Source organism: Camellia sinensis, chromosome 4, assembly GCF_055761805.1.
Source record: "Camellia sinensis isolate YWXY chromosome 4, ASM5576180v1, whole genome shotgun sequence".
In the NCBI taxonomy this organism is placed as follows: domain Eukaryota; kingdom Viridiplantae; phylum Streptophyta; class Magnoliopsida; order Ericales; family Theaceae; genus Camellia; species Camellia sinensis.
Genome location: NC_138964.1, coordinates 225,108,845 through 225,133,668, shown reverse-complemented (window position 1 = coordinate 225,133,668; position 24,824 = coordinate 225,108,845). Strand labels below are relative to the sequence as shown.

Genomic DNA, 24,824 nt, shown 5'->3' with positions numbered 1-24,824 from the left:
TGCCGTCTTTATGTCTCCCGCCATGTTGCCTTCCTGGAATGTCTAGCTTATTTACAGTTTCCCCCTATCACTGCTTTGGTTTCTAAAGAGGATTTGGTTCACATTGATCCATTTTCTTTTGAGGTCCCTCCTAATGAGTACATTTATACTGTTTCCCATATGCTTGTTTCCCGTTCTTCTACCACCCCTCCTGCTGAGTCCTTCGCCAGTATCCCCTACGAGTCTGTTCCATCCTCGCCACCTCCTTCTCCTCCTTGTCTCTTCTCCTCCTCCATTGTTAGTCTATTCTTGTTGCAAGGCTCTCCCTCTACCAGTTGTCTGTACCCCTACTGTTGCTGCTCCTGTTTCTGAAGACACTGATCCTGTTTCCCGTCGATATCCTGATTGTTAACGTCATTTTCTGAACAGGTTGGGTTTCTCAAATACATGTTTTCTTGCTTCTTGTAGTACATTCTTGCATGTTATTCATTCCTTTTCAAAACGTCAGTCTTATAAGAAGTCCTATTAGGATCCTAATTGGGTTTGAACTATGGAGGATGAGTTGTCTGCTTTACTAAAAACTAGTACTTGGGCCTGGTTCCTTTGCCTATTGGTAAGAATTTGGTTGGTTGCAAATGGATCTACAAAGTCAAGACTCATTATGATTGTTCTCTTGAGCGATACAAAGCTCACCTGGTTGCTAAAGGTTTTTCACCAGAGTATGGTATTGATTATGAGGAGATCTTTGCCCCCATTGTCAAGATGACTACTGTCTGTACTTTGATATCTGTTATTGCTGTTTGTTATTGGCCTTTTTATCAGATGGATGTTAAGAATATTTTTCTTAATGGTCAACTCACTGAGGAGGTTTACACACGTCCTCTCCCTAGCCTTTACCATTCCATTAGACAGGTTTGACGTCTTCGGCGTGCTTTGTATGGTTTGAAGCAATCTTCTCGTGCTTGGTATGATCACTTTCAGATTGCTGTTACTAAGCTTAGATTTCATCCTTGTGCCCAAGACTCTGCTTTGTTTCTCTTCTATACCTCTGTTGGTTTTGTTGCCTTATTACTGTATGTGGATGATATGATCATCCCTGGCTCTGACTCTTCTGCTATCTCTGAGGTCAAGCAGTATCTCTTCCGCACCTCAATACCAATTGTGGTATTTTCTTGGTATTGAGGTGACTTCTTCTCCTAAGGGTTAATTAATGTCTCAGGCCAAGTATGCTAATGAGGTTATTTACCATACCGGTCTTACTGACACTAAGATTTCTAATACCCCTATTGAGCTTAATGTGAAGTTTAACACTACTGACGGTGCCCTTCTAGATGATCATACTTCATATTGAGAGCCTATGAAGCACGGGTACTCCAAAAATGTTGCCATACAAGTATTGGGTACTTACCGGGTACGGGTACGCATGTTGGTACGGCTGCATGCGTATCGGGTACGGCAAAAATGCACCGGGTTTGTTTTATATGATTTGTAGATGCCTGGTACGCTATGGGTATGTTTTTGGGTACGCAGGGTAAAAAACAAGATTTCCAACAATTATAAGGGTACCGGAGCAATTTTTTCTTGTTAATTTTAAAAATTAAATTACTTTGGGTTTCTTTTGTAAAAATAGAAACATAACACAAATTGAAATTAGGTTTATTGTTTTGATTCAATTCTGTCTAGCGAAGAGCACAGTTGACGAGTTTGAAGAAAGAACACAGTTGGCGATTGAACTCTTCTTCGAAGGCGACAGTGCTGGTCGACAGCAACACACGATATTCTGGTGAGTTTCTCTTAGTTCCTCTGCTTCGATTCTTCCTCTTCTTCGATTCTTCTTCCTTTTTCTTTGAATTTTTTTTCCAGATTCTTTTCTTTCTTTTTTCATAGCAAACAAGCAGATCTGTCCAATATCTAATTTTTCTTGTTTCTGGTGAGTTTTCTTACCTCCTCTTGTAGCCAATCTACTCTTCTTTGATTATCGTTTTTTCTGATCTTCCCAACATCTGTTTTTTTTTTTTTTTCCTGATATAATTCTGTAGTAGACACAATTAGGATTATATAAAATAAAAGATAGAAAAATTTAAAATCTAAGAAGACAAAAGAAAGGAACATTTAAATTTAGGGTTCATAAACTGATTCTGATATATTTATTTCATTGTAATTACTTTCATAATATTGATGGTTTTAAATTATTATTTGAATATTTGAAAAATTATATACTCGAATGAAGTGAAAGAATTCACAAATTATTTTGGTTTTGTAATTTCTCTTTTTAATTATGATATTAAGTTTTGATTTGTATGTTGGATATTTAACTTTAAATTATAATAAATAAATAAGTAAAAATAAAAAAATAATTGGCGTACTCTAGTCGTACCCGTACCCGTACCTTATATTTTAAAGAATTTTTCATATCGGCATACCCATACTGTACCAGTACCTACACCCGTGCTTCGTAGTCGAGAGCTCGTGGGTTGCTTAGTCTATCTGACGATTACTCGCCCTTAGGGCTGCAATCGAGCCGAGCCGAGCTGAGTCGAGTTTCACTATGTTCAAGCTTGGCTCAATTTATTTTGAAGGTGTTCGAGCTCAGTTCGAGCTCGAAGCGAGCCCAAATATATGAGCTTGAGCTTGGCTCGCCTAAAATTTGTCCAACTCAAGCTCAGCTCGTTATGGCTGTTAGCCAAGTGAAACCCACATAAGGCTAGAACCTACTACACTTAAATAGAGATCTCTCTATCTTTGAAATACATTGTGTAAACGATGTGGGACTCAAAATTATTTGATAGCTTGTGCTTGTGCTTGTGCTTGTTCCATTTTATAAGCAATGAGAGTTTACCATTCTTCTTCCTTGGGCAATGTGGGACTTTTGGTGCATTTCCATTTTATTACATTCTTTCAGTCCCACATCGCTGAAGAGAGGAACGCACCAAGTCCCTGATGCTTATAAAAAGGAAAGCAAAGGCAAAGAAAGGAAAGCAAAGGCAAAGCTTTCATAGATTAATTTTTATATTAAAATAATCATGATTATTATTGATGGTCAAGTTAAAATATTTTAACAAATATAATAACAATATAATATAATATATATGTGTATATTATAATAAAATATACATATATATATATATATAAATTAAAAATTAATATTTATATTTTTTAGCTCGCGAGCTTATTAGAGTCGAGCAATATTGAGCTCGAGCTTGGCTTGTTTATTAATTAAGCTTGGAATTTAAGCTCGAGCTCGGCTCGTTCGGCTCGTTTATTAATCAAGCCAAGTTCGAACGAACCTTAGCGAGCCGAACTCAAGTTTGTTCATGAATAGCTCGGTTCGTTTGCAGCCCTACTCTCCCTGATCTTGCCTATGTTGTTCATGTGGTTACTCAGTTCATTTCTGCTCCTCGTTCTGGATATTGGGCTGTTTTGGTTTGGATTCTTCGCCATCTGCGGGGTACTATATTTTAAGACTTACTGATGTCTTCTACTTCCTCTTTGGGCTTGGTGGCTTTTGTTGATTCTAACTGGGCTAGTGATGTCACTGATCGCGAGTTCACTATTGGCTTCTACATGTTTCTTGGTGATTCCTTAATTTCTTGGAAGAAAAAGAAACAGACTGTTGTTACGTGCTCCATTGCTGAGACTGAGTACCGTACTATGGTTCATTCCACTGCTGAGATTGTTTGGCTTCGTTGTCTCGACTGATTTTGGTGTCCTTTAGTCTTCTCCGACCTCTCTTTATTGTGACAACCGCAATGTTATTCAGATTGCCCATAACACTTTCTTCCATGAACGGATGAAACACATTGAGATTGATTGTCATTTTGTTCGTTAGCATCTGCAATCTGGCTCTATCTCGCTTCCTTTCGTCTCTTTGACATTGCAACTTGTTGATTTCTTTACCAAGACTCACATCACTACTTGATTTCAATTTCTTCTTGGCAAACTCTCAGTGTTTTTTGCTAAAACACCTTGAGTTTAAGCGGGGGTGTAAGAATATTATGTTACTTGCGTAAATATATTAGATTGATTGTGTGAATATTAGGTTTATTCTTATTTCCTATTTTCGATTAGGTCTAGGATTGCTATAAATATCGATTGTACTCCTTGTATTATACACAATTGAATATACAGATTTATTCAAAAAACTTACAGTAATGGAGATCCTACTTTACTACCATGTAATGGAGAGGATCTCCATCCTGCTAGATGGTAGTTTCTTTTTTTTTTTTTAATTTTATTTTTATAACTTTTCTTTGAAACTTTTAACCAATTATCGTAGGAAAATAATAGCTTCATTCATCATAATAAAATTGATTTTTCCACAGTGATCTTTCATGCCTTGTTCTTCATTCAATCATATTTTACCTACGTTACACGGACTCGTTCATTTTTGGGAGGTACCCGTGTCGACACGACACAACACGACACGGGTACGGGTACGGGATACGACTGAGATACAGCGAAATAAAAATGGATACTGCTAATTGTTGTTTAATAATATTTTTGTTACAAAATTTCTTTTTTGTTCTTGGTTTGAACAGGAAGAGGGTAAGATGAGAAGAAACAAACCAAGGAAATCCAGAATTTCACAACTTGATTTGAATGGAAAGGAAAAGAAACCTGAAATGTTGACGCAAAGTTCAACAAGACGAAGTCGAAGTGCGAAGTCGATCTCGTCTTCCTTACATGTACTTGTATCGATCTCTTGTTCTTCTCTCTCCAGTTGCGATCTCAATCTCTTGTTCTTCTCTCTCCAATTGCGATCTTGATCTCGTGTTCTTCCCTCTCTCGATCTCTCCTGTTCTTTCGTCTTATGATCTCCTCTTCTCTCTCTCCCTCTCTCTCGATCTGTCTTCTCTCCCATATCGTTCTCAATCTCTCTCTCACCCCAATAGTATTTAAAGATAATAATTCTTCTCTCAAGTCAGCAAGCTACTGACTCCTCTACTTCTATTTAAATAATATCTCACCACTACTCCTCCTTTTTTATTTAAATATAATGACTCTCTCTCTCCCTACTATTATTTAAAGACAATAAAGACTTCTCTCTCACCTCATTACTTTTAAAATAATAACTTTACAAAGATAATAATTATATATATATTATATTTAATTAATTAAATATTATTTAAAAATATTTTTATACTATATTTAATCAATTAAATATTATTTAACAATTTATTTAGATAAGTTTTTAACATGATAACTTAATAAATATTTTTTAAAAATAACTATTTACCGTATCCCCGTACCCGTATCCAAATTTGGATCCATATCCCCGTATCTTTCATTTTCAATTTTAAGATGTCCGACCCTTAGATATGCACCCGCACCCGATGTTCGTACCCAAGTATGTGTAACGTAGTATTTTACACACTCGTGATCCAAGCATTGGAATTGTCATACAACTGCTTAGACATGGTACTTCGGGTTATGGCATGATTGATGGTGAATCATTGGTTAGTATATTCTTAGCTTTGAGAAATAGCAGTATTCTTAGTAATCATTGGAATTGTGGGCTTTCATTGAGAAACTATAGATTAGTTTGACATTCTGGCAAATTTGTAGGAATCATGGAACCATACTCCCAGATTATTTAATTATTTTTGTTCCTTCAAGACTTGTGGTGAACTCTTTCATTCTTTTAGTTGTATTAATGATTAAACCAACGCATCATTATGAAATTATATTATATGTGAGGTTTCTATTCCAAAAAGGAGCTGCCTTTTCAATTTTGTAATCTTGCAGGTGCTTTTATTTTTCAGGTGGATGAGTCTACATTTAATGATGAGGCCGTTGCACTTAACTTGCCTGATGGCCTTGTGCATTTTAGGATGAACTTGGTGGAACTTTTGGTGGATATTTGTCAACTTTTAGGATCTGCTACATTTATACAAAAGGTGCTTATCTTAGACATTTTTTTAATCCATGGACTGGTAATAAATGCTTTACATGCCTACAAACATTAATTTGGTTTTGTATTATTTTTTACTAACTTGGTTAACCTAAAAGTTTAGTAGGTTAAACCCTACAAGTTTTTTCATTTTTGTGTGAAAATAGTTTTCTAAAAAATTTCCGTTTCCAAAAGCGTGGGTTGGTTTTAGAAAATTTTGAAATTTCGGAAACAGTTTGCTAAACAAGTTTTATGTATTTTCCAAAAAGAAAACAAAAAACTAAAAAAGAAAACATAACCAAAGAGGCCATATATGATGTAGTCAAATCAAGAAATGGATTTCATTGGAGAGAGAAAATCCCAAAATGGGTACAAGAGCTCTCAAGCTCTAAAATATTGAATATTAAAATATCATAAACTGAATACTAGAGTGGCCTAACCACCTATTTTTAGGATAAAAGACCCAACTAACTCTAAGTAACTCTTCTAGGACTTAATAGCAACCATATTAATTCTAACTACATTAAAGAAAACTTGTCCTCAAGTTGGGACTACAACAAAATGACTCAAAACAATGACTCATGGAAGTATAATGGATATGCACCAGTGAATAAGACTAAACAGTTACAAGTCCTTATTCAAGATTATCCTAGCAAATATCCTTCCATCAAAATGAGTTCTCGTTTATGCACATCTATTGAAGCCATGTTGAGTTGTGAATAGGCCACCCAAAATAACGCTTCTTGCATGGTCCCAAAATATGTTCATCCTTCCTCCACGAAGTCGGGCCAGGTACCAAATCAACACAAAGTGGAACAAATGGCTTTGAAGATAGCATAAGAGCCATTTCTCAGAAGCAAAGATCATTCAACACCCATGAAATTTCAACGTCATGACTCTCCACCGTAATTTTCTTGGAATCTAGAAAAGGGATAGAAGGTGGGATTGCAGCCACTTTCTTCATGGGAAGCAATGTAAGAGCAAAACTTGCTTCATCTATAAAACTTTCTTCATTTTCAACGACACCTTCACGCTCTACAAGAAAGTCATCTTCATTGGAACTCCTCCATATTCACAAACATCAACTTCATCTTCATAAGCCAACGCCTCATTGTCGTCGTCTAGGATGGCAACATCTTGATCATAGTCTTGTTCCACATCTTAATCAAAGATGGGAATATCTTCGTCACAAATGGAAAGAGCTTGACCACAATCTTATTTTTGGCCACAATTTTCCTCCATGCCTTTTTCACCAAAGATAGAAGTTTTTTCCTCATCATATCTTGGTTCAACCACCTTGTCACTAAAGAGTATATTATGATGACATCCATCATCAAAAGTTTCTTTCATTCCAACACTAGTTGAGTCACCATGTCATGACCCAAACCCGTCCCTAAAAGTTTGGTCCATGACCGGCCTGTACATTGGCCTCAAAACAAAATTTCACGAATATTTATTCAAATACGGGGTCTTAAGCGGAAGCAAATACCAACATAAAGATAATGCCCATTAAGCTTGTTCATACATGAAGACTTAGATTAATTTAAGCATTTAAATACACTTTCCATATATACATATAATCACAGAACTTATATAGATCTCGCACACAAATACATAAGACTCAATAAAATACATAATTCTCCAATACAAAGTTAAAGCCTCGACACGGAGGCGTAACTCGGGCGGCTTGACAGAAAGGTGGACCTCGATACAACTCTAGTATTGATCCCCGATGGCTCGCCTACATATATAAAATAAAAGGGTGAGCTAACGCCCAGTGAGTAATATTAAAGTAAAGAGGTTAATGAATGATGTTCTTAATATTAGGAAAACATATTTCACAATTTAGAAACGTATCTTAAATCTTTTCAAAACAAACATTTATCTTATCATAATCCATGCCTTTTCGAATGGAATACATAATTGAACTATTATAAAACATTTTACATGGTACGTGGTACGCCCACTTATACAGAAGGTTAGAAGCACATTTTAAAATAGGACATCCATTTATGCCTATCAAATAACGCATCATAACATGAGTCATATAGCGATGTCAAAACCTTTGTATTCATATCATATGTTCTAAACGATCTCGGGTCCACATATATCAAAATGGCCTTGGGCCCAATCATATATCAAAACGACCTTAGGTCCAAACGTATCATATCATATCACTGCATCTGATCATGGAGTAGATGGAAGATCGACATGTCTCCACCTCTCCTTGGGCCCAATTCATATATATATGGACCCAAGAGATGACTCGTACGGATTCTAGAAGTGACTCCCACTGTAGCACGTAGTTCCGTATAGTACTTTGTTCCATGCCAAAAGTCAATAGTTCTTAAAGACCAAACAATTTATATCATGCTATAACATAAACGAAACGAATAAACGGAACGGCCTTAGGCCCACCATATCATATAAGTAATTCACATTTTTTGTTCATAACTTATTTCACATTTCTTGAAAACTTGTGCATTTTGATAAAATTTAACATTTAGAGAATCATGTCATACATAAATCAAGATAGATAATGAAAAACATATCTTTACTATATTATTACTCACTGTGATGGGCTTCTGGTAGCAGTTGGACGATGTCCTTGTCTTGACCTACAATCACAATTACATAACACAACATATGAATATAACCGATCCCTTTCTTTGCTCCTTAATCAATTAGTTATGTTGTCATTAGTCCTCAATAGGTCATAATCCGTGTCAAGGAAAATAGGAGGAAACGAAAGGAAAATGGGTTAGAAGAAGAAATGGTATAAAACCGATAGACAGAAAGTGAACAACCTTCACTAATTTGAGCATATCTATTTGTGTACTTAGAATTTGGGTGTGAGACTACCACCATTGGAAACTAAACTTCCGGGGCTTGAATTTAGGCTCAAGAATCACTTAAAACGGAGTCCAGATGAGGGAGATATGCTTATTTGAAAGTGGGCTAAAACAGGGGTGCCCCGCACCTGAGGGAAATAGGGCCGCACGTGTGGGAATTGAGCTACACATGCGGGACAAGGTGCTTTTATTTCAGAATCAATTTAGGTGCTGGAAGTGGACTGTTGCACGTGCGGGAAGCCCCGCCGCACATGCGGCTCTGGGCAAAATCTGCTGTCCGAAAATCTCTGCTGGCTCTAACACTTGTTATTCCATTTTCTAAGCTAGGTTTCAACTCAAATCACTCAAAATCATGTAAAACTAATGGAAAAACGTGAGATTATTGTTAGAATTTCCCATCTTTACCTTCACCTACTCCACTACACACTCCACTTCACCTACCTCCACTTCACCACACACTCCACTTCACCTAACCCACTATCACCTCCACTACACCTACTACCACATTTTCTTCTATATATAGATTGTATAGGAATTGTTATAGGAATTGTAATTTATCAATCTTGTAAGATATCAATCAATCAATAATACGTAAATTGTTACATGGTATCAGAGCAAGGTTAAGAAATTAGTATTTTTCGCTTCACCGGCGGGCGGCAACCTCGCCTTGGCCGCCCGCCGGACCTCAACCTTGTATACTGTGGGCATTTTCTCTTTTCAGGAGGTGGTTTAAATTCCAGAGGAGGTCGGGGCTCAAAAAAAAAAAAAAAAAAAAAAAAAAAAAGAAAAAAAAAAAGATTGTTTGTTAAACCAGTGGGCTGACTTTGGAGCTTCCATGGCTGCTTCTTCCGTCGCCGGATCGGCCGTTATCGCCTTCAAATCCGCCGAACGACATACACATATATCCACAACAATCACCCAAATTTCAATTCATTTCAAGCTTCGCGCTGATCATCTTCTCTCCTTCCCGAAGACCCCGATGGTGCACCAGACAACGACGCGAGCAGAGACGCCGAGCAAGCACCTCGAGCCGAGGCCGTGTTCGGCTTCCCTCCATGGCGTCGACACCTCCTTCGCGGCCTTCCACGCCGTCGAAGTCACCTCCTCTCCTCGCTTCCACCACAAGCAGAGCGGATACCTCGCCGCCGCCACCACCGTCAACCTTCATCTCTCGCGCCACAGCTCAGACTCAATCCCTACTGGCCACGGGCCGCCCATGGACAGAGCTCTTCGACTTCTCCTCCTTCTGTCATCTCTACAGTCTCACTCTCTCTCACAAAATATCTGACATGGCAGCTGGAGAGCCTCCGGCTCCTCCCTCTCTTCCTCAGTACCCGGAGATGATTATGGCTGCGATCGACGCTTCTCTCTCACCATTTGAACAAGATGAAGCAGAGCGGTCAGTTCGTCATGATCACGAACAAACCCGACCCCAACGCGCCGCCACGACGCGGCCGCGGCCGTCCGCCGAAGCCCAAGGCTCAGCCGCCGCCTGAATGAAAGAAACGGATATTATTAGAGGTGGTACTGCTGATCATAGTGTTCGTCAGCCTCCTATACCATCCCGTTTCACTCATCTTGCATTTTTTTATTAACCTCTCTCTCTATCCCTTTTTTTCTTGTGACCCACACTCACACACACACCCACGGGATTTCTAATGCCCACATTTTTTTAATCATCACACACATACACCAGCACATACACAACCCACACAACAGAATCCCTTTCTTTTCTTTTCTTTATTCTCCACTCACACAACATTATCATCACTTTTGCACCTCACCCACGTAGTTCCACTTTCTTTCTTTTATTTTATTTTATTTATTTATTTATTTATTTTATTAAAAAAAAAAAAAAAAACAAAAAAAAAAAAAAACAAAAAAACAAAAAACCAACCAAACGAACAAAGAGGAAGAAGACGAACTGCAAACTCATTTTATTCATATCGGGCCTCACCCCGATCACCATTTTACACAAAAAAAAAAAAAAAAAAAAAAAAAAAACAACCACACCCACAGTGGGATTTTTCTTTTCCCTTCTCTATTCTACTGCAGGTCTCTTCTTCTTACTTTTATCTTGGGTGTCCCGTGCCAGTCCGGTCTCCGTGTTTCCTTGTCCACCGAGCACGTTCACTCCCCCATACTCCTCCACTGCCGCATATGGCGGCCCTCCAAATCGGAACATCACGGTGGCCTTCCGCTTCAGCTCCTTGTTTTCTGCCCTTAGCACGCTTATCTCTGCTCGCGCATCCTTATACATGCGTTGGAGCAGAGCCAGCTGGGAGTTTAAATGCTGCACCTCATTTGTCCTACTCTGCAGCCGGTTCGACAGGTTTGTGACCGCCGTCATGCTTTCCACACATGCCTTCAAAGTATACTGATTGGCCTCCACATCCGACTGCCCTGCCATTCTTTGCTCCACCGACCGCATCGGAAAGTTCAACGGAGCAAACTCCGGGGCGCTTGGTTGAGGTTCCAGTGCCACCGCACCAGTTCTCTCTCTCGTTGACTCGTTGAGGTCGGGAAAGAGGGTGAGCAGCCCGCGGGAAGACGATGAAGCCATTTTCTAGGCAACAGAGTGTTACACAGAATCTCTCTCAGAAATCTCTCTCAGCACAAGGAACTCTCTTTCTCAGCAACACGAAGGATTTTTCAGAGGTTTCTCTCAGTTTTTCTCTGCCTCAGCCTCTGCCTTCGTCTTGGTTATATAGCCAAGGCAGCCACGCGACGCGCCTCTTGACGCCCGACAAACTGGCACGCCTTTTCATGGCACATCTTTTGATAAAGTGGGCACGCCTTTTGATGGCACGCCTTTTGACAAAATTGGGCACACCTTTTGAGGGTGCGACTCTACAAGGGTCCGACAAGACTCTGTAAACTGTCCCGACATTGATTCCGGTTAGCTCCTTTATGGGTCCGACAAGACTCTGTAAACTGTCCCGACATTGATTCCGGTTAGTTTCTACAAGGGTCCGACAAGACTCTGTAAACTGTCCCGACATTGATTCCGGTTAGCTCCTTTATGGGTCCGACAAGACTCTGTAAACTGTCCCGACATTGATTCCGGTTAGTTTCTACAAGGGTCCAGCAAGACTCTGTAAACTGTCACAACAACTGTCACACAATTGTCTGCTACAACGGTCCGACATGACCTCATAAACTGTCTTCTACAACGGTCCGACATGACCCCATAAACTGTCTTCTACAACGGTCCGACATGACCCCATAAACTGTCTTCTACATCGGTCTGACACCACCATACAGTGTCCTCTACAACGTTATGACACCCCATACAGTGTCTTCACCAACGGTCTGACACGACCATACAGTGTCTCCTATCCTTTTTTTATTTTTATGTATTTTCTTGTTTTGTTACTCTCTCCAAACTCAAGTTGGTTAGTTTCTCTCCTCCTTGAGTTTGCGGGGGCTGTTAGAATTTCCCATCTTTACCTTCACCTACTCCACTACACACTCCACTTCACCTACCTCCACTTCACCACACACTCCACTTCACCTAACCCACTATCACCTCCACTACACCTACTACCACATTTTCTTCTATATATAGATTGTATAGGAATTGTTATAGGAATTGTAATTTATCAATCTTGTAAGATATCAATCAATCAATAATACGTAAATTGTTACAATTATAATTGTTTTCTAAATCAAAACATCAAAAATGCAATGAATCTTCAAGTAAGGAAGATCAATCTCCTTATTTAGTTCCTTTTCAAACTTTTCTAAAACTTCACATAGATCCTCATTCATATATAATTAACCATACAAACCTCCAAATTAGGGCTCAACTTCTCATAATCAACTTCAAGATAAGCAAGTATAATGAAATTAACTCTTCAATCAAACAAATCTAAGGAATCAAGGTTCAATTTCATGAAGAGAGCTCATTTCATTTATAACCCAAAACCCTAGTTCATGTACATACTAAATCTCCAATTTAATCCTTGATTTCATGTGGTAGATGAGTTATCTACAAAAATAATAATTAAGGCCACATACCTTAACCCAAATCCTTGTTTTTCCCTTGAACCTCTTCAATTCTCCCAAGCTTCTATAGTTGATCTTCTTCCTTTCTCTCTTGAGTCTCCAGAACTCTCTTTCTTTCTCTCAAAATATCTCCTCTTATTTGTTGAGCCAAGCAAGGCTTATATACATATACACATATACAGATATAATATAATATTTAATGAAAACCAATTTAATTCATTCTGAATCAGATTTTTACAGAACTTCATACTAGGCTCCAAAAATCATGCTGATCATAACTATGTACTTCGTTCTAGTTTCTGAAGCCTCTAAGGTTTTCAATTTGCAGTGCAAAGTTAACTATCCAAACACACCTTAACGAATCAGACGAAATAAATTTTCAACTAACTTTCTCAAATGGCTCTAAAAATTCCCATTAGCATATCCATGTACTCAATTTCGATTTCTGAACCCTTAAAAGTCGGCAATTTCAGTTTCAAGATTGTAACTCAACAGATAATTCCTCAATTCAAACAGATATAATTAAATTAAAGCACATTAATCCATAATTACATAAAGATAATTTCTGATACGCATTTTGGGGTCGTTACACACCAACTTGGACATAGTTATAGGATGGTTTTCTGATTGCCAAGCCACTTTTGTATTGATGTCTAGAACTTGAAATGCCCTTCTTTTGTTGCTTCTCAACCAACAAAGGTGACACGTGATTAGAAGGCAAGAAGTGCTCCTTGAGCTTCTTTCTCATCTTCCTCCACTCTCTAACCTTTTATTGGCCTTTTCTTTGCCTACCAACTTGTAATTGTTTCCACCAATTGGAGGCATGGCCTTTGAGGCTTTGATAGATCAATTTCAATTTCTTGCTTCCGGCACATCATAACACTCCAAATGACTCTCATTTGTATTCAATCATTCCTCAAACATATCTGGATTGTAGCTTCCATGGAATTCGGGAAACTTTAAATTCTTGACAGTGCCATTCCACTTAGAATCAAATCCGTGTGAATATGCTCTATCATCGAGTTGATGATCCTTGAAACCATTACTACCTTTGGAAAGAGGTTGCAAGTGTTGTGCTTTTCCAACCAAGGTAGCCACTTGTGAACTCAACTCTTCAATCCCATTCCTTTGGAAGTGTTTGGTTTAGTTCTGAAAGATAATTTTGTGAAAAGAATTTTCAAAATTCAAAACTTGTTTGGTTATGAGTTTTCAAACTAATTTTGAGTTGTATATTTTGAAAATAGTTTTTAGAAATTTGAAAATTCAAAACTTGTTTGGTTACGAGTTTTCAAAACTATTTTTTGAGTTTTTTTGGGTCTTGTAGTCAAAATTTTTTGCAATGTTATAGTTAAATTTGTTTACTTCTTTCATATACCTAATCTAAATTTACTTTTTAGATGCATCTAATCTAATCTATAGGGCAAAGTTTCACTCCATATTTTTTATTTTTTATGAACGTTTTAAAAATTTTAACACTTCTTTTCTGGTTTTACATCCATTCAATCTACATACATTTAAAATGTTTCACATTTAAATGTAACTTTTTATAAAATTACTAAATATTGAGAAATATACAAAAATAAAAATAAAAATTGACCCAGTTTAAAAATTAATACAACTATAATGTTTTATGTATTTATTAAATTTGTTTTTGAGTTCTTCACATTTTGTTTACTATTTAAGTCTATCTAAATCATATACATCTAAAATATAAAAAATTATTTGACCAATACTTGAAAACCAAACAAAATAAATTTTGTGAAAACCCTAAGCCAAACAGGTTTTGGGTTTTGGAATGAGTTTTCAAAAACACTAAACCAAATAGGTTTTGGGTTTTGGAATGAGTTTTTAAAAACCCTAAACCAAATAGGTTTTGAGTTTTGGGTTTTGAAAAATTGATTCAAAATTTTAATCAAACGCACCCTCTGATTTTGATTGCCATTGTTCCTTTCAATTTCAATTGAGGAATTCATTTTGATTTCTTCACCCAAATTTAGAGCATAAACCCTGCCATGGCCACCTCCTTGACCTCGTTGAACCATACACAAGCAATTCAATATGCAAAGGCACAAAAGATCAACAAAGTCCAACCCACATGCAACCCAATTCCCAAATCAAGAATTAACTCCTAGCAACAAGAATCAAGTAATCAAGATTCAATAACCAAGATTGCAACATAATGTCAAGAACTAAGAATCAAGATTAATGATTGTGTATCACAACATCAATTTAGAACAGTCCCAATGAGCATACAAAAGTTGAATCAATTTACCCTAATCAAGCTGAGAGCAATAAGCAATTCAAGATGACCCACTCCATTTTGCGAATCAATTCAAGGCTTCGTAGGAGGAGATCGCACATCGAATCTGTTTTGCTTGGAAGAGTCACACAACTCGATCGAAGTTGGATTTAGAGTTGCTAGAAGAATTGCAAGTCGCAACTACCAATTCTAGGTCCAGCTCTTGATGTCAGAACCTAGGTCACGACCTTGATAGCTTGATTTGAAACAAGCAGAGTCGAACCCAGGAACTTAGGAATTGTGAAGAAGGAATATCGTATTTTGAAATCTAGAGGCGACTTTGATTTACTTAGAAAATATGAGGAAGAAGAACTCCGAAAATATGAGGAAGAAGGAATATATTTCTGTTATATTCAAAATTTCTTATTTTACAAGACCAAATGACACTCCTTATATAGGAGATATTACAAACATCATTATAACCCATTATATGCCACTTACATATTATATATTACCACTATCTACCACTATCATATTATATACATGCCACTATCTACCACCAACACCACTATCATATTCTATACATGCCACTATCTACCACCAACACCACTATCATATTATATGCATTAACACAAATTTCCAGCACTCCCCCTCAAGCTGGTTTGAAGATATCTTCCATAGCCAGCTTGCTAGTCAGCTTATCAAATTGCTTCTTGTGTAGTCCCTTCGTTAGCACATCAGCTAATTGTTCACCTGTTGGAAGGTAGGTCATACAGATTATGCCAGCATTGATTTTCTCCTTGATGAAATGTTTATCCACTTCTATATGTTTTGTGCGATCATGTAGAACTGGATTATGAGCTATAGATATAGCTGCTTTGTTGTCACAATAGACCTTCATAGGTGTCGGGTGAGAAAGCTTTAATTCTTCAAGAATTCTTTTAATCCACATTACTTCACAGATTCCATGGGCAACAGCTCTGAACTCTGCTTCTGCACTACTTCTAGCTACCACATTCTGTTTTTTACTCCGCCATGTAACTAGGTTCCCACCTACAAAGGAGAAGTATCCGGATGTTGATCTCCTGTCTGTAACACTTCCTGCCCAGTCTGCATCTGTGTATACTTCAACTTGAAGATGTTCATGTTTCTTGAACAGTAAGCCTCTCCCTTGAGTTCCTTTCAAATATCTTAAGATCTTATAAACGGCCTCAAAGTGCTCTGCCCCTGGTGAGTGCATGAACTGACTTACCATGCTGACTGCAAAGGCAATATCAGGCTGCGTATGAGACAAGTAAATCAATTTCCCGACAAGTCGTTGATATTGTTCCCTCTCTTTGACTTCTTCAGCCTTAGCAGCTTGTAACTTCAAGTTAGGCTCGATCGGAGTATCCACCATCTTACAACCAAGCATACCTGTTTCTCCAAGGAGATCAAGAACATATTTTCTCTGATTAACGAATATACCTTCCTTGGATCTTGCAAATTCCATTCCGAGGAAATACTTGAGAGCTCCCAGATCCTTAATGTGAAATTCTTTTGCGAGTTTCTCTTTGAGGGCTGCTAACTTTGCTTCATCATTACCAGTTAAAATGATGTCATCAACATAAACAATCAAAATTGCAATTTTACTGTTTTTTGAATGTTTATAAAATATTGTGTGATCTGCTTGACTCTGCGAGAAGCCACAACTGATAACTGCCTTCCCAAAGCGTTCAAACCACGCTCTTGGTGATTGTTTGAGTCCGTATAATGACTTGTTCAATCTGCATACTCTGTCGCTTCCAAGTCTCTGCTCAAATCCCGGCGGTAGGCTCATGAACACCTCCTCTTCAAGATCACCATTGAGAAATGCATTCTTAATGTCAAGTTGATGTAGAGGCCAATCTGAATTTACTGCAAGAGATAACAGTACTCTGATGGAATTTATTTTAGCAACAGGAGCAAACGTCTCCTGATAGTCGATCCCATAAGTTTGAGTGAAGCCTTTAGCCACCAGTCTCGCCTTGTATCTCTCAACGCTTCCATCTGCGTTACATTTTATCGTAAACACCCATTTACACCCAACTGTTTTCTTGTCTTTGGGTAGATCAACTATCTCCCAAGTACCACTTCTCCTTAAAGCATTCATCTCCTCCATGACTGCTAATTTCCAATTCAGATCATCCAATGCTTCCTGTATATTTCTTGGAACAAACAAGTGTGAAATCCTAGATGTGAAAGCTCTATGGTTTTTAGACAGTCTTTGATAGGAGAGGTAATTTGCAATAGGATGTTTAATACAATTTCGGACACCTTTCCTAATTGCTATAGGAACATCAAGGTCGGAAATAAAAGGAATAGGATTACCTAAAATTTCGATGCCAGAACTCGGGTGGACATTCGGGTCATTAGGATGGACATTCAGGTCATTATTCTTCAGATGAAATCGCTTCCTAGTATAAACCTGAAGCTCAGGATTTAGATCATTTTGTAGTACTTCTCCCCCTAAACAAGAATCTTCTTGACTAGGCACCATAGAACTTGGTTCTCCTAAGTGATCATTATCAGACAGATGTGGTTTTTGTGTAGGATAAATGACATTGGGGAGCGGGATAGAAATATCCCAAAAACGGTCTTCTACTCCACTTGTCTCCCCCTGAAGAGAAGTGTTGGGGAAATAGGATTTTGTTTCCACAAATGACACATCCATACTCACATGAAATTTCTTGGTTTGAGGATCGAAACACTTATACCCCTTTTTGTTTGAGGAATAACCCAAAAAAACACATTTTATAGCACGGGGGTCAAGTTTTGAACGAAATTGACTAGGAACATGAACATAGGCAGTACATCCAAAAACTTTGGCGGGTAAATCAGAAAACAACCTCGTGTCAGGAAAAAAAGCTTTGAGACAATCGAAAGGTGTTTTGTATGTTAACACCTTTGTAGGCATCCTGTTTATCAAATAAGAGGCTGTTAAAATTGCTTCACCCCATAAATATTTAGGAACATGCATGTAAAACATTATAGCACGTGCTACTTCAAGTAGATGTTTATTTTTTCGTTCTACAATGCCATTTTGTTGAGGGGTATCCCGACATGTAGATTGATGAAAAATCCCTTTTTTTTTTCAAAAACTCACCCAACTGCTCATTGAAATATTCTGTTCCATTATCAGAATGTAAAATACCAATTTTGGTTTGAAATTGGTTTTCAATCATATTGTAAAAATTTGTGAATAAATTTTTCACGTCAGATTTTTTATTCATCAAATAAATCCAACATAAGCGGGTATGGTCATCAATAAATGTAACAAACCATCTTTTACCAGAAAGAGTAGTGATTTTAGAAGGGCCCCAAACATCACTATAAATCAAATAAAAAGGTTTGGAAGTCTGGTAAGGTTTTGGCAAATAAGTAGAGCGATGAAATTTTGCAAAAATGCAACTTTCACAATGAAAAGAAGAACAATCAATCCCTTTAAATAATTATGGAAATAAATGTTTCAGATAAAGAAAACTAGGATGTCCTAGCCTATAGTGCCATAGCATTATTTTTTCTCGAACAGAGATTGAACTAGTACTATTAAAACTCTGAGCTTTTTTTATTACTAACAGGTACTTCATCAAAGTAGTAAAGACCTTCAAGCATCCTAGCACGCCCAATCATCATCCCCGAGTTCTGGTCCTGAAATTCACAATGGGATTCAAAAAATGTAACACGACAATTAGAATCCTTAGATAGTTTACTGACAGACAAAAGGTTACAGGCTAAGTTGGGGACGTGAAGAACAGCATTGAGATTAATTTTCTCAGTTAGTTTAATAAATCCTTTTCCTGCAATAGGTGAAAAACTACCATCGGCTATCCTGATTTTGTCATGACCAGAACAAGGGAAATAGGTACTAAATAAATGGGAAAAACTAGTCATGTGATCGGAGGCACCGGAATCTATGATCCACGGAGAGAAGTTTAGGCAAGAGAAGGCTTTAGGATTTCTACCTGTTTGTGCCAACAAAACACTAGGAGTACCGGATGAGGAGTTGGATTTTATCAGCTTTAAGAGTTGATCAATCTGCTCTTTGTTGAAGGGACCTGAATCGGCTTCATTAGCGGTAGGAAAGCCACGATTCTTCTCTCCTTGTTTGCTGCTTTTCCAGTTGATAGGTTTGCCATGGATCTTCCAACACGTTTCGCGTGTATGGCGAGGCTTGTTGCAAAAATCACACCAGACCCGTGGCTTATCATCAAACCTGCGCTGGTAATTTGCAGCCTTGTTGGCCGCAGCATCGCTAATTAAAGCAGAAATTTCAATTGATTCACCAGTACCTTTTTTCTTAAGCATGACGCTCCTTCGGCTCTCTTCCCTTCTGACTTCGGCAAATACTTCGCCAATGGATGGGAGAGGAGGTCTGCCAATAATTCTTCCTCGCACTTCATCGAACTCAATGTTGAGGCCGGCAAGAAACTTGTAAATACGGCTGTCTTCCACAGTTTTCTTGTGGTGGTTACAGTCGTCAACCGATTTCCATTCGTATGTGTTGAAGATGTCAAGATCCTGCCACAACCTTTTCAACGAATTGAAATATTTGGTGACGGAATCATCTCCTTGACGAATCTCTCCCAACTTCAAAGTTAATTCGAAAACTTGAGATTGATTTCCTAGGTCAGAATACATCTGACTAACATTATCCCACAATTCTTGTGCAGTAGGATAGCACATGTAATTAGAGCTTATATCCTCCTCCATAGAATTGACCAACCATGTCATAACCATGGAGTTTTCAGCGTCCCAACTGTCGAACAGCGGATCATTAACAGCAGGAGCCTTCTTGTCACCAGTGATGTAACCGATCTTTCCTTGCCCACGGATATACATCCGGACAGATTGTGACCAGCGGAGAAAATTATCACCATTTAGGCGGATGGTGGTGATTTGGACAGAGTGAGAGTTGGACGTTTTCACCGGAATGGCAGCGGCAGGGGTTGAAGTGGTTTCGGACGTGACTTCCGACATGGCTATGACGGTTTTAGGGCTGCTGCGTTTTTTGTTGCTCTGATACCAACTTAGAAAATATGAGGAAGAAGAACTCCGAAAATATGAGGAAGAAGGAATATATTTCTGTTTGTAAGAAATAATGTATAGAGAAAGAGAGAGAATAAATTGTATGTATTATTATTGATTGATATATTGATCTATTACAATGATTCATGATTCCTATATATAGAAGAGGGTGAGTGTGTAGTAGGTAAGGAGTAGGTGAAGTGGAGGATGTATAGAGGTGTAGTGGGTTAGGTTTAGTGGAGTAGGTGAGGTGGTAGTGGTGTAGTGGGTTAGGTTTAGTGGAGTAGGTTTAAGTGGGTGTAGTGGGTTAGGTTTAGTGGAGTAGGTTTAAGTGGGTGAAGTAGGTGATAAATTTTAACAGCCCCCCGCAAACTCAAGGGGGATAGGAACTAGCCAACTTGAGTTTGGAGAGAGTTACAAAACAAGAAAATACATAAAAATAAAAGAGGATAGGTGACACTGTATGGTGGTGTCATAATGGTGTAGAGGACACTGGATGGCGGTGTCAGACCGCTTGTAGAAGACAGTTTATGGGGTCATGTCGGACCGTTGTAGCAGGACAGTTTACGGGGTCTTGCTGGACCCTTGTAGAAACTAACCGAAATCAATGTCGGGACAGTTTACAGAGTCTTGTCGGACCCATGAAGGAGCTAACCGGAATCAATGTCGGGACAGTTTACAGAGTCTTGTCGGACCCTTGAAGGAGCTAACCGGAATCAATGTCGGGACAGTTTACAGAGTCTTGTCGGACCCATGAAGGAGCTAACCGGAATCAATGTCGGGACAGTTTACAGAGTCTTGTCGGACCCATAAAGGAGCTAACCGGAATCAATGTCGGGACAGTTTACAGAGTCTTGTCGGACCCTTGGAAAAGCTAACCGGAATCAAATGTCGGGACAGTTTACAGAGTCTTGTCGGACCCCTAAAAAGTCGCACCCTCAAAAGGTGTGCCCAATCTTTCAAAAGGCGTGCCATCAAAAGGCGTGCCCAATCCAGAAAAAGGCGTGCCATCAAAAGGCGTGCCCAATCCATAAAAAGACGTGCCATCAAAAGGCGAGCCCAAGTCATAAAAAGATGTGCCGGACATGATGGCGAGGCACGTGAGTGCCTTGACTGGCGCGCCCGTTTGTCGTCTGGCGTCAAGTGGCGCGCGATACGCGTGGCTGCCTCGCTATTTAACCAAGGTTGATGCTGAGGCTGAGGCAGACAAAAAAACTTCTGAAAATCCTCTGAAAACAACTCTTCCTTTGCTGAGAAAGAAACTCTGTAATACTCTGTAACCAACCCGTCTCTGAAACACTCAGCAACATGGCCTCTTCTTCCCGTCCAGCTACCCAGAACATGGCCTCCTCTTCCCGTGGTCTGCTCACGCTCTTTCCAGAACTGAACGAGTCCACAAGAGAAATAACTGGTGCGGTGGCCAGTGAACCTCAACCAAACACCTCTGGTTTTGCTCCGTTGAACTTTCCGATGCGGTCGGTGGAGCAAAAAATGGCGGTGCAGTCGGATGTGGAGGCCAATCAGTATACCTTGAAGTCATGTGTGGAAACCATGACTGCGGTTACAAATTTGTCGAACCGGCTGCAGAGTAGGACAAATGAGGTGCAGCAGTTAAACGCCCAACTGGCTCTGCTCCAACGCATGTATAAGGATGCGCGAGCAGAGATAAGTGTGCTAAAGGCGGAAAACAAGGAGCTGAAACGGAAGGCCAGTTTTATGTTCCGATTTGGAGGGCCGCCATATGCTGCAGTGGAGGAGCAGGGAGTAGTGATCATGCCCAGTGGAGTGGGAAACACGGAGGCAACACCGGCAAGGGCCGCCCAAGACGGTGGCAAGAAGAAAAGACCGGCGGAATAGGCGAGAAGAAAAATCCCACTGTTTCGATTTGTGTTGGTTGTGTTTTGTTTTGTTTTGTGTTTTTTTATTTTTATTTTTATTTTTATTTTTTTTTTTATGGTGTAAAATGCTGATCGGGGTTGATCCCCGGCATGAAGAAATGACAAGTTTGTAAAATGTTGTTTTTTTTTTTTGTTTTTGTTTTTGTTTTTGTTTTTGTTTTTGTTTTGGGAGTGTTTTGTTGAAAAAATAAAAATAAAATGAAAGAAAACAAGGGAGAAAGAAAATAGATAAAAAATATTTTTAGATGGATTATATGAAAAACATCAGTGCGATTGTTTCAAAATAAAGTGGGGTATTTAAAAAAGAGGAAAAGTGACTTGGAAAAAATAAATAAAAATAAGTGATTTTTGAAATCAAATGGAGGAGAGAGAGGGACAAACCCATGTGATAAAGTGGAGAGAGAGTCGGTGAGTGGGGTGCAAAAGGTGAAGGAGAAATGATGGATTGAAAATGGTTTGGGTCAAAAGTGGACACTGTTAGTGGGGAACATGAGTGCATTGATTATTTGATATAATAATAATAATAATAAAAATAAAAAGTTAGAACAGTTGGAGAGAATGAGTGGAGTATGGTAAGGGTTTCATCCAAAGCCAAAATTCCTGCAGCGAATCACTTCGCAAATCCTAGCATGAGCTTTTTCTCTTTCCAGGCTTATTCATGAATTTCCTGGTGATTTCAAGAGCCTCTGGTGGCATTGTGGCAGAGAACACCCCAACCTGGATTTTGGGTGGCAGCAACTGAGAACACCCCAACCTGGATTTTGGGTGGCAGCAACTGGAAAATATCATAGATCTGATTTTTAAAAAACCTCGTGACAGCATTGCATCAGCTTCATCCAAAACAAACATTTTGATGTAAACAGGGCGAAGTGATTATCTCCGCAACATGTCAAACACACGACCAGGAGTACCAACAACAACATGAACCCCACTGGAGAGAATGCGCTGATCTTCGCGCACACTAGTCCCTCCAACACAAGCATGAACCTTCACACTTTGCTGGGCAAGTTCAAGAGTGGGTGGAAGAACCAAAGCTTGGCACTCAACCAAGCTATAATCTAGCTGCTGCAGAATTCCAGAGCAGAATGTTGCAGTGTTTCCAGTTCCAGACTGTCTCGTCATATGAGGTGAAGAATTCTTCTCCATCAGCCTCACACATGACTACAGTTGCACAAATCTTTGTTGATTTTATCAGCGGAATAGGTTGAGGTCCGGCGGGCGGCTAAGGTGAGGTTGCCGCCCGCCGGGGAAGCGAAAATACTAGGTTTTAAACCAGCTCTGATACCATGTAAGAAATAATGTATAGAGAAAGAGAGAGAATAAATTGTATGTATTATTATTGATTGATATATTGATCTATTACAATGATTCATGATTCCTATATATAGAAGAGGGTGAGTGTGTAGTAGGTAAGGAGTAGGTGAAGTGGAGGATGTATAGAGGTGTAGTGGGTTAGGTTTAGTGGAGTAGGTGAGGTGGTAGTGGTGTAGTGGGTTAGGTTTAGTGGAGTAGGTTTAAGTGGGTGTAGTGGGTTAGGTTTAGTGGAGTAGGTTTAAGTGGGTGAAGTAGGTGATAAATTTTAACACTGTTATATTCAAAACTTCTTATTTTACAAGACCAAATGACACTCCTTATATAGGAGATATTACAAACATCATTATAACCCATTATATGCCACTTACATATTATATATTACCACTATCATATTATATACATGCCACTATCATATTATATACATGCCACTATCTACCACCAACACCACTATCATATTCTATACATGCCACTATCTACCACTAACACCACTATCATATTATATGCATTAACACAAATTTCCAGCAGATTTCAAATCACGATGTGATTTTTGTTTCTGAAAATGGAAGTCGACTTCACAGATCTGGGTTCAACTTCGAACAAAGCTAAGAACTCTCTAACAAAACTGCAAATAGAGGTCGATCTAGGGTCTCAATATGAACCCAAGTGCTGCGAACCAGAGATAAACACCAATCCTTTTACAACCAGTTGGAATCAATGATCAGTGGGCCAAGAACCTGGTCAGATTCTTATGCTTTGATACTAAAATGATGGAGCCAAATCAAGAAATGGATTTCATTAGAGAGAGAAAATCCCAAAATGGGTACATGAGCTCTCAAGCTCTGAAATATTTAGGCCAAGTTTGGGAAGACTAAATAAGTGCACTTTTTGTCTTTTTGGACTAAAAAATTGAGATTGAAAATATGGATGTTTGGGTTAACTTTTTGACTTTTTATGGAAAAATGTGTAATAAAAAATTGTAAAAATTGGTTTGCAGAGGAAAATTTGAATTGGGAGTTGTGCAGCCGTAATTGTTGACTTTTGGTGAATAGTGTTAACTTTTTAACTTTTTGAGTAACTTTTTGACTTTTTGGCTTATTTGGGACTTCCCAAACTTAGCCTTAATATCAAAATATCATATACTGAATACTAGAGGGGCCTAACCACCTAGTTATAGGGTAAAAGCCCAACTAACTCTAATGGAACTAAAACATAACAGCCATAATAATTCTAACTAACATCAATATATTATTTGAAAGAAAGTTTTATATAGCATTTGTGCCAATTCACACTCTTTCCTACCTTTGTGCTTCAGTTCTTATAGATTTTCTTACACTTTTTGCTTTTAAAATTTTATTTCAGATATTCTTTGGTAGTTGGATGTCTTCAAGTGTACAAATTCCTTGGAAGGAGGTGGAAACTAAAATGTTTGCTCTTAATGTGGTGAGTGCATTTGCCAAGTTTAATAATGCTAGTTTTTTTTCAGGCCAAATGAAATAGTTGTACTCAAAATACGTGCGCTCAAAATATCTATCCTCAAAATACATTGCTAGGAAAACTGGCAGCATGTAGTTTGAGGATTTGAGGCGTTAAGATCCTTA

At 38.6% G+C, this 24,824-nt stretch overlaps 1 protein-coding gene across 26 annotated transcripts in view; it reads left to right on the top strand.

Moving 5' to 3' along the window:
• LOC114315996 (ARM repeat superfamily protein) overlaps positions 1 to 24,824 on the top strand; it is a 73,199-nt gene that overhangs the window by 22,371 nt on the left and 26,004 nt on the right. For 13 of the 26 annotated variants that reach the window (XR_014328524.1, XR_014328522.1, XR_014328525.1 and 10 more), the window contains 3 exons: positions 1,663 to 1,762; positions 5,725 to 5,876; positions 24,586 to 24,666. Coding sequence is in view for 21 of the 26 variants with exons in the window: in XM_082867752.1 (XP_082723878.1) it covers positions 1,663 to 1,762; positions 5,725 to 5,876; positions 24,586 to 24,666 (333 nt within the window). In the remaining 5 variants the exon portion in view is untranslated. The remainder of the gene's footprint in view (positions 1 to 1,662; positions 1,763 to 5,724; positions 5,877 to 24,585; positions 24,667 to 24,824) is intronic. The other 13 variants (XR_014328526.1, XM_082867763.1, XM_082867758.1 and 10 more) reach the window with 4 other exon arrangements.